Here is a 10,820-nt window from a genome sequence, read left to right on the forward strand (position 1 = left end):
TAACAAATAACACAAACCTCTTATCTCGAGATGGTGATGACACAAGATTTTGCAACTACTCCACTAAGATACGAAATATCTAATAATCAATCACCAAGATCACCTAATCTTCATGTGCTCGACAAGTGTAAGTATTAATAGTTGCCGTTATATAATCGTAGAAATGGAGTCCTACGTGCGTAACTTTTGGGCGCCCCCGGAAATGCCCTGCCCCGAATACGACAATCAGGAGCCCACGAACTCATGCCGGCATAATTCCACCCACGAAGGACGACTTACCCCGTCCTTCTTCCCCCAATTTACGTTCTTGCCTAAGCTCCAAAGCTAAGTGCTCCAAGCAAATAGTGGCACTATTGTAACTATGCTCCAATTTAGGGCTATTTTTCTGGTACTCATCTTTAAAGCGTAGCTAGAGAGGGAGAGGGAGAGGGAGAGGGAGAGGAAGTTGAAACCGCAGTCTTAATGGCGATCGATGGCAGATGGGTCAAGGTCTGTCTTCCCCCCCTCTCTCTTTCTCTGACTCTCTGACTCTAACCCTCCATGCTCGAGAAATTTAACGGACGTCCCTGCTATTTGCTGAATTTTTACTGACCCACCCTGTGTTTTCCACCCTCTGGCTTTCCAAAATCTCGTCAGCTTTGAAATTTGTAAAAATTTGCTGAGAATTATACAATTACGTTGAATTATTTTGACAAGAAGTTATTGATGACGAAGTTATGAAAAAGTTTGTGGGAATTCCTTCTTGTCTTTTGTCTTTTCTTCATTTTCGACCCTTTTTCCTCTGTTTTGTACTCTAGAGAAGTTATAGCCAAATAATCGTGAAAGAGATTGAGAAAGCGAATTTAGAGAATGAGGTCAAACGGGCTTATGAAATGAAGCACGAAATACTAAGGTTCTAGATGTAGTTACTTGATCACCCTTCAATTCTTGCTGTAGTTATTTGACTTCTGAGTTGCATGCTATAGATACAAGTTATACTATCTGTTTGTTAAACACTTATATATTTGGAATCAAAGCATTGCTGTAATTGATGTTGTAAGAAAAATAATAGATGAAAGAAGGAAGAACTTATCAGTTGAGGCGTGATTTCACTGTCCTTAAGAATAGATCGCGCCCCTCGGAGATTGAATCTCGGTGTAGCAGGTAATGGCGGCCTATCCTCCAGGATACAACAACTGGATCACTCCAAGCGTACACTCGCAGATGAAGTGACGGTCGAACAGCCCAGAACCGCGCTCTTGGAATGACAACAGAGAAGAAAACAGGGAGACTCTTCTCGGGAACAAGAAACAGAGAGGCTTTCGGAAACAGAGAGAGGATAGGTTAGATTAGATGACTCTATCGGATCTGATAGGGTTTAAAAAGAAATGAAGAGGCGTATTTAAAGACGCGACGTTTTATCAAGAGATAACCAAAGAGCTGTTTTAAAGACGCACGCGACGTTTTATTCAAAACAATTCAAAAAATAAAACGGCAAAAAGAAACCTGGCTCAAGCCCACACCCGCGGGGGGGGGGGGGGGGGTCCCCCCTGCGCGTGATAATCGCAACGCGCCCGGTTAAACGTTTCCGGATCGGATTCGCCAATTTTGGCTTGGACCTCCATTGGGCTCATGCGCGCGTGGGCTACTTTCTTTCTTTGCTTCACCAAGTTAGAAAGGCTGAATACTACATAAAGACCTTTTAAGTTTTATCTCTTTCCAATGTGGGACTAAAGGAAGTACACTAAACAAAAAGGCAAAAAGCAAAGAAGGGCAGAATTGGAATTTTAAAATATTCCAACAATCCCCCACAGATTTTAAAATTCAATAATAAGTTAACGAGCGCGAGAGTTTAATGCATCAAAAATGGTGTCTTTGAGACTATGAACCATGTTTTAGGACTAGTAAGTATGACTTACAGAACTTTGGTGAAATAAAAATTTCTATGAACCAAAAGTCCTTCATGTAAATCAGTGACCCATAGACCACATTGACCTCTAAAGTTCTGGGCTTGTTCTAAACGGGTTGGTGCAAATAGGCCATGCACCTTACCTGGATATTCATGAGTGCTTTAGAGAACTGCCTAATTCTCATAGGAAGCGGCCCCACTCCCACACCCATATAGGTGGATCCATCAAGTGTGTACTGCAGGTAGACACACCATCCTAAAGGACTATGGTATCCATTAAGAGCTTTACCTCATCCTTATCTACTGCAGTTTGCACTATCTACACCATAGGGATGGATTTTCAAAATTAAATATGATAGTGTACTCACAATCAACTAGCGACTTGTTATTACCCATATGAACATGCTTCATGGGATCTCCAATCACACATGTTGGGTTTCTGTCGTTATTGACTTTGATATAGGCATTAGTCCCATCCCCCTCGATGTTTCACTCACTAGTTTTCTACCTAGTGGTTTTGTCAAAGGATCGGCCAAATTCAACTCTGACTTTACAAACTCAAGAGATATAATCCCATCATCAAGCAGCTGCCTTACAATATTATGTCTCAACCTTATGTGTCTATTCTTCCCATTATAAACTTTATTCTTAGCTCGATATATAGCAGCTTGGTTATCACAAAGAATAGACACAGAAGGTGTTGGTTTATTCCATAATGGAATATCTCCCACAAGATTTCTAAGCCATTCAGCTTCAGAACCTGCCTTTTCTAAGGCAATAAACTCGGACTCCATTGTAGACCGAGCGATGCATGTTTGCTTGGATGATTTCCAAGATACTGCACCCCCACCAAGAGTAAAGATATATCCACTCGTGGATTTCATCTCATCTGAATCAGAGATCCAATTTGCATCACTATACCCTTCTAGTACAGCTGGAAATCCACGATATAACAAACCATAATTAATGGTTCCTTTCAAGTACCTTAGTACTCTATGAACAGCACTCCAATGGTCCTTACTAGGATTATGAGTATACCTACTTAATCTTCCTACTGCATAAGCAATATCAGGACGAGTGCAGTTAACTAAAAACATTAAACTACCAATGATGCGAGCATATTCTATTTGTAAAATACCATTATCTTTATTTTTCCTTAAATGTATACTAGCATCATATGGAGTAGATACGGGTTTACTATCATAATGCTCAAATTTTCTTAAAATTTTCTCAATATAGTGTTCTTGTGATAGCATAAGTCCATTAGAACTTCTTGTTATTTTAATCCCAAGAATTACATCAGCTTCACCCATATCTTTCATATCAAAATTTGAAGCTAAAAATTTCTTAGTATCTATAACTATATTCAAATCAGTTCCCATTATAAGCATATCATCAACATACAAACATATGATCACAACAACATTATTAACAACCTTACTATAAACACACTTATCAGCCTCATTAATTAGAAAGCCATTAGATACCAATACTTTATCAAATTTTTCATGCCATTGTTTAGGTGCTTGTTTTAATCCATATAAGGATTTTACTAATTTACAAACTTTGTGCTCATTACCAGGAACAACACAACCTTCAGGTTGTTCCATGTAAATTTCTTCATCTAATTCTCCATTCAAGAATGCAGTTTTTACATCCATTTGGTGAATTACTAAATTATGAATGGATGCTAATGCAATGAGTACTCTAATAGATGAAATTCTAGAAACTGGTGCAAAGGTGTCAAAATAATCAATATCTTTTCTTTGTGAGTATCCTTTTGCTACTAATCTTGCTTTAAACTTATCAATTGAATTATCTGGCTTTAACTTTCTTTTAAAAATCCACTTACAACCAATTGATTTAGCACCTGGAGGCAAATCAACTAAGGTCCATGTATGATTAGACATAATAGACTCTATTTCATTATTAATAGCCTCCTTCCAAAAAGGTGCATCAGCTGAAGTTATTGCTTCTTTATAAGTTTGAGGTTCATTATCAACAAGAAAGGTGTAAAAATCATTTCCAAAATTTTTCTCTTTTCTAGTTCTTTTACTTCTTCTTAAATCAATTTCATAATTTTCATGTGCCTCCTTTTCTTGTTTATTATGAGACTGAGAGTCAATTTTTTCTTTACCTAGTTTCATAGGAAAGATATGTTCAAAGAAATCAGCATTTTTAGATTCTACTATAGTGTTGGGTTCCATAATATTAGATTCACATTTTAATACCAAGAATCTATAAGCAGCACTATTTAATGCATAACCAATAAATAAGCAATCAAAGGTTTTAGGTCCCAACTTTCTTTTCTTTGGTTCAGGTAATAGAACTTTGGCCAAACACCCCCACACTTTAAGATATGTAAGGTTAGGTACATGACCTTCCCAAAACTCATAGGGTGTCTTACCAGATTTTTTATAAGGTATTCTATTTTGAATGTGACAAGCAGAAAGAATAGCTTCCCCCCACAAATAAAGAGGTACTCCTGAGCTTATTAACATAGCATTCATCATTTCTTTTAGAGTTCTATTTTTACGTTCAGCAACTCCATTAGATTCAGGAGAATATGGTGGGGTAATCTCATGGATTATACCTTTATCTTCACAAAATTTATTGAAGAGATTATACTCATATTCTCCTCCTCTATCAGTCCTTATTCTTTTAATTTTCTTATTAAATTTATTTTCTACTTCAGTAACATATTGCTGAAATTTTTCAAAAGTTTCATCTTTAGTCCTAAGTAGATATACCTTAGTGTATCTAGAATAATCATCAATAAAAGTTATGTAAAATCTTTTTCCTCCTCTAGTTGGAGTGTTTTTCAAATCTCCTAAATCAGAATGTATTAATCCAAGTAATTCAGTTTCTCTTTCTATTGACTTATGACTCTTTTTAGTAGATTTAGATTCTACACATACTTCACATTTATCATTCACATTTCCAAAGGTAATATTATTTAACAAGCCTAGGTCTTTCATTTTCTTGATATAAGAAAAATTAACATGTCCTAATCTACCATGCCATACATCAACAGAATCAATCAAATAAGCAAAAGATGATGCATTTTCATTCATAGTTTCGGTTACATTCAAGACAAATAAACCCTGGTTACAATAACCCTTCCCAATGAAAACATTGTTCTTAGTCATTACAATTTTATCAGACTCAAAATACACTTTAACTCCAGCCTTTCCTAATAAAGAAACAGATACTAAGTTCCAACGGATATTAGGAACATGCAGCACATCATTCAGGGAAAGGACTTTTCCTGATGTTAGCTTGAGGAGTACTTTTCCTTTGCCAACCACTGGCGAGGGTCTCGAATCACCCATGAACACTTGTTCCTCGCCTTCATTCAATGGAGTGTAGGAAGTAAACGCACTTCTATTTCCACAAATATGTCTGGTAGCCCCAGAGTCTACCACCCAGTCCTTTGCTCCTATAACCATGTTGGTTTCAAACACAACTGCTGCAATAATATCTGTCTCCACCAAGTTAGCATTTGGTTTAGCAGATATATCATTCCTTTTTCTAAACCTGCATTGATTAGCATAATGTCCAGGTTTTCCACAAACAAAACAAGTTCCTTTTCTTTTAAAACCTGGACCTTGGAACTTAGGTTTCTTATCATTTTTGAGATAAGGCTTCTTGGACTTTGAACGAGACCCACCTGGTTTGCTGACTATAACATTGGCTTTTGAAGTCATTTCCTTGGCCAATTGTTCTCGGTCTCTGACTCGATTTTGTTCTTCTATTCTAATATGAACAATAACATCTTCAAGACTCATATGTTTCCTTTTGTGCTTCATGCTATTTTTATAATGTTTCCAAGACTCAGGTAATTTTTCAATCAAACAGCCGGCTAGGAAAACTTCTTGAAGCATTATATCTTCATTTTTAAGATCAGTGACTAATCTATGAAAATCATGTATTTGGGATGACACATCCCTATCCTCGGACATTTGAAAGTGCAGAAAATTTCCTATAGCATATTTCTGTACTCCAGCATCTTCTAACACATATTTTTTATTCAGATTTTCCCAAATTTCTGCAGCTTCTTTGTATGAACAGTAGACATCAAAAAGTTCATTGGACAGTGTACTCAGAATTGTGTGTCTACAGATTTTATTTCCATGTTCCCACTCTTTGAATTTAGTGTCAAAATCTTCAGACCCTTCTATCGGTTTTGACTGATTTAAATACTGAGCAAAATTAAGCATATCCAATGCAGAATAAACACGTTCTTGCCATCTCTTAAAATACATACCATTGAAACTCTCAATTTTAGAAGTATCAGGAATTGATCTAGCAGTAATCATAGCAGAATCCATGCCGATCTATTCTTAAGATTGTAAGAAAAATAATAGATGAAAGAAGGAAGAACTTATCAGTTGAGGCGTGATTTCACTGTCCTTAAGAATAGATCGCGCCCCTCGGAGATTGAATCTCGGTGTAGCAGGTAATGGCGGCCTATCCTCCAGGATACAACAACTGGATCACTCCAAGCGTACACTCGCAGATGAAGTGACGGTCGAACAGCCCAGAACCGCGCTCTTGGAATGACAACAGAGAAGAAAACAGGGAGACTCTTCTCGGGAACAAGAAACAGAGAGGCTTTCGGAAACAGAGAGAGGATAGGTTAGATTAGATGACTCTATCGGATCTGATAGGGTTTAAAAAGAAATGAAGAGGCGTATTTAAAAGACACATCGTTTTATGAAAGAGGTGTTTTTAAAGACGCGACGTTTTATCAAGAGATAACCAAAGAGCTGTTTTAAAGACGCACGCGACGTTTTATTCAAAACAATTCAAAAAATAAAACGGCAAAAAGAAACCTGGCTCAAGCCCACACCCGCGGGGGGGGTCCCCCCTGCGCGTGATAATCGCAACGCGCCCGGTTAAACGTTTCCGGATCGGATTCGCCAATTTTGGCTTGGACCTCCATTGGGCTCATGCGCGCGTGGGCTACTTTCTTTCTTTGCTTCACCAAGTTAGAAAGGCTGAATACTACATAAAGACCTTTTAAGTTTTATCTCTTTCCAATGTGGGACTAAAGGAAGTACACTAAACAAAAAGGCAAAAAGCAAAGAAGGGCAGAATTGGAATTTTAAAATATTCCAACAGATGTTATATCTTACTGCTTGCTGAGGAGCTCTGTATTGCTACTTAGAATTGCCCTCTTATATTTGAACCCACACTCATTACCCTAATGGATGACATTGCTATCCTTGGCTTTAGATCGTATTGTTAGCTTTACATTTTCAAATTTCTAGATCATGTGCTCTTCGATGTCGTAAACTTGTAGATTGCACTTAGTAGCTCATGGATTTCTTGTTATTGATGTAACCATCATAGATTTTGTAAAACAGTGGTAAAAAAAGTTCTTGTTTAAGTGTTATATAATGATGTGAATGAACTTATTGGCTAATGAACTGCTTGTAGAAATTATATTGTTAAATATCTGACCTATATTGTCGAATGCAATCATTAGATGATGAATGGCTTGTTACGAATGCTATCATATATAGTGATTCAGGAATACGTGTTGATTGTTACCTTTAAATTGATGGGGTCCTTGATTTTGAAGTCTAAAAATTTGGTCTCTCTGGAATCCAGTTAAACTTGAGATCTGAGCTGGGTTGTGAACGTTTGAAGCTTAAGAAAAAATTAATTGGTACTGTTGTTAGGCTCGATTTAGGACTTGTATCCTTTCAAAATGCCTAAATGTTTGATTGGGTTTTACACAGAGGGCTAAGCTTTGCTGAAATTAACTTCTAAATCTTTTTATCTTGCAATAAACTGTCAAGGGAAGAAAATGAAGATGAACAACAATGAGGTTAGGACGAGGTATATATAGCAGGGTAAGTTCAATATTTTGATGTTTGGGTTTCGACGTCTGCGAGAGAAGAGTAGAATTCAAAAGAAATGGCAAGATAAAAGAGAGGTTAAATTGGGAATAATCATGCCAACAGGGTATCTTGGTGACAGCATGAACTGTCACCATGTAGAAAAAGAGAATAAAATCTAGGTTATTCAGCTAAAAATTCTAGTGAGAGTTTTGAGTTTTTTTTCCTTTTTTTAAAGGGGGTGGTGAGTGGGTTATTTAGTAGACCCTCAGCCCTTTTTTTTAAACAAAAATATATAGGAGAATTTCAAAAAGAAAAGAACTGCCATGAGGAGGGAGTCATGGATTCATCTTATGACTTTAATAATAATAATAAGCACTCCTTTCTTAGAGAGATTCATTAGTACAAGGATAAAAGGAAAGGAAAGGAGTAATAGTAGTTTGATGTTCATGAAACTAAGTATACAAGAACATCTTAGCCTTTACAAAGTTTTTCTTTTTGGTACAATAGCCTTTACAAAGTTTAAACTCAATCAACTTCAGGATTTTCTTAACCAAGGTGACTAATTATGACTCGATACTTGTGTTACTCAAATAGCACATCAAGCTCGCAAAATTGTCAATTAACAAAAATTTCATGAAGCGACACGTAGTAAGTGTAAATTGTAGGATCTTCAGAATCACATAGATCCTTCATCTCCTAACTCACCAAGATAGAATACCTAAATTTGCAAGAGGCATTAACAAATTTGCTTAAGTTATATATCCTTGGAAGTTTTAACAAAATAAAAAAGAATGAAAAGAAGAAAGAAAAAGAAGCTCCAAAGTATATCTTTTGCCGAAAAGCTAATGATTGTAGAAATTAATGGCTTTTGCCAATGGTGAATGATAATATCTGCTGAAATTTTCATATATATATATATACATACTTTCAGCTAGCACAGAAAGGAACTGGACCTGGCGCAAGAAGCTCCCATGCCATCACGGTTGTAGGCCATAAGGCTTATGCCTTCGGGGGCGAGTTTACTCCCCGTGTGCCTGTGGACAACAAGCTCCATGTCTTCGATCTCGAGGACCACACTTGGTCTGTCGCAGATGCCGTAGGTGACATCCCCCCGCCGCGAGTGGGTATCACAATGGCTGCCATCGGCACCACCATCTACATCTTTGGCGGCCGAGACTTGGAACACAAGGAGCTCAACGAGCTTTACTCCTTCGACACCTGCACTGATGTGTGGACGCTACTCTCGTCCGACGAAGCCGGACCGCCCCACCGGAGCTACCACTCCATGGCAGCCGATGAGCGGAGGCTGTACATCTTTGGTGGGTGTGGGAATGCTGGCCGGCTAAATGACCTCTGGGCATACGACATCATTGATCGCCGGTGGATCCAGTTCCCATCACCCGGCGAGAGCTGTCACCCTCGAGGTGGCCCTGGGCTAGCTGCCACCGGAGGGAAGATATGGGTTGTGTATGGATTCTCCGGCGTGGAGCTTGATGATATGCACTGCTTTGATCCTATCAGTCAGAAGTGGACGCTAGTTGACACTACTGGGGACAAGCCAAGCCCTCGGAGTGTGTTTTCTACTGCAGGAATTGGGAAGTATGTGATCATATATGGTGGCGAAATCGACCCAAGTGATCAGGGCCACCTTGGTGCCGGGAAGTTCTCCGCCGAGCTCTTTGCGCTGGACACAGAGACAAATGCTTGGCAGAAGCTGAAGGACTTCTCTGATGCCGGCGAGCATCCAGGGCCTCGTGGCTGGTGTGCATTCTCCTCTGGAAAGATGGAAGGCAAGGAGGGGTTGTTTGTTTATGGAGGAAATTCACCTACAAATGACCGGCTTGATGACATTTTCTTCCTCACTCCTAGTTTGTAAGGGTTGAAGTAGAATGGAGGTATGGTTTTGAGGAGTCGGTCTTGTTTGCAGAGTTCGTATGATAGGTGTGTAAGCAGACGGAATGCTGTAGTTTTATGGTTGTGGATTGTGTGTTGTGCGCTTAATTTGTGTTGATATGTGGAACCATTTTGAGGCTTGTAATAAGATTATGATTTCTCCATTCTAGGTTAGGAGCTTTTCACTCTTTTCTCATTTTACTCTCTTTCCTTTTGCATAGCTTGTTCTGTCTCTTATCCAACTGAGATTGTTGTCCCATGATTTTGATGGCAGACATCCATAACAAGTGGTATTCTCTAGTGTAAGCCATTGGACCCCTGGTAATTGGTTTTATAATATCATCCACAATAAAGGCATTTGGCATTTTACTTCCCAATTTTCCAAAAGGATTTGAGGAAGTCATCTTGGCCCTGAGAAGCTGATGATTAACACTTCATAGTGCCTCTGGGCAACTTGGCTTCTGAATTTTGCTGACCAAAATGGCCATTAGAATTAACTGAGAACTGAATTTGGCAGCCATTCAGTTTCTATATTTTTTGCTAGGGTTTTGGAGACTAGAGGATTTCTAGAATTCTCCCCAAGCCCATATGTTCATAACATTTGTTGGGTAGCACCCCCTCTTTCATAACATGTGGATTTGAAGCCCATATGTTTTAATAGATATCATCTTGCAAGTATCTTGCTTTTGCTTTTGGTGAGTGAACCTCCTGATCCGAGACATAGGGATGATGATGAGAGATGGAGTGACCTTCGAGGCCAAGCATGTATTCAGATAAGCCAATGGGACGACTAACTAGTCAGGATACATCCTGTGGTCAGGAGAGGGGGAGCAGTCATAGGCACCCAGTGACCTTGTATTTTTTGATTTTATTGGGTGTACTCATATCCGCATTGTATAAAGACCCGTCAAAGCATAAAAAGAAAAAAAAAGAAAAAAAAAGAGGGTGCATGTAAGCTTGTGCACTGGAGCAGAAAAAATATGATGCATACATAAATTTAGCAAGCTTATTAGTTTAAATTCCTCCAAAAAAAGGGAGTTCTGTAACTTGAATTGATAAACTTGGCAAGAAAGCACTGGTACTCTAATGCACCCAATGAGGCCTATGGTGGACCATGAACTTGCAAACCAAACTCTGCCAGGCCCATGACAAATATAAATTCCCAGAGAAAAACCAAACTTGTCCCAACT

At 38.5% G+C, this 10,820-nt stretch overlaps 1 protein-coding gene across 1 annotated transcript; it reads left to right on the forward strand.

Annotated features, from left to right (window-relative positions):
• The first annotated feature begins 355 nt into the window (after nucleotides 1-355).
• On the forward strand, nucleotides 356-9,804 carry LOC103712761 (Galactose oxidase/kelch repeat superfamily protein). Its single transcript, XM_008799382.5, has 2 exons — nucleotides 356-489; nucleotides 8,669-9,804. The coding sequence occupies exons 1-2, from the start codon at nucleotides 463-465 to the stop codon at nucleotides 9,611-9,613; spliced, it is 972 nt and encodes a 323-aa protein (XP_008797604.4). The 5' UTR covers nucleotides 356-462; the 3' UTR covers nucleotides 9,614-9,804.
• Nucleotides 9,805-10,820: the final 1,016 nt, after the last annotated feature.

The sequence above is a fragment of the Phoenix dactylifera genome, chromosome 2 (genome assembly GCF_051530095.1).
Source record: "Phoenix dactylifera cultivar Ajwa chromosome 2, Ajwa_hap1_PhDact_Kaust_v1.1, whole genome shotgun sequence".
NCBI classification, from domain to species: domain Eukaryota; kingdom Viridiplantae; phylum Streptophyta; class Magnoliopsida; order Arecales; family Arecaceae; genus Phoenix; species Phoenix dactylifera.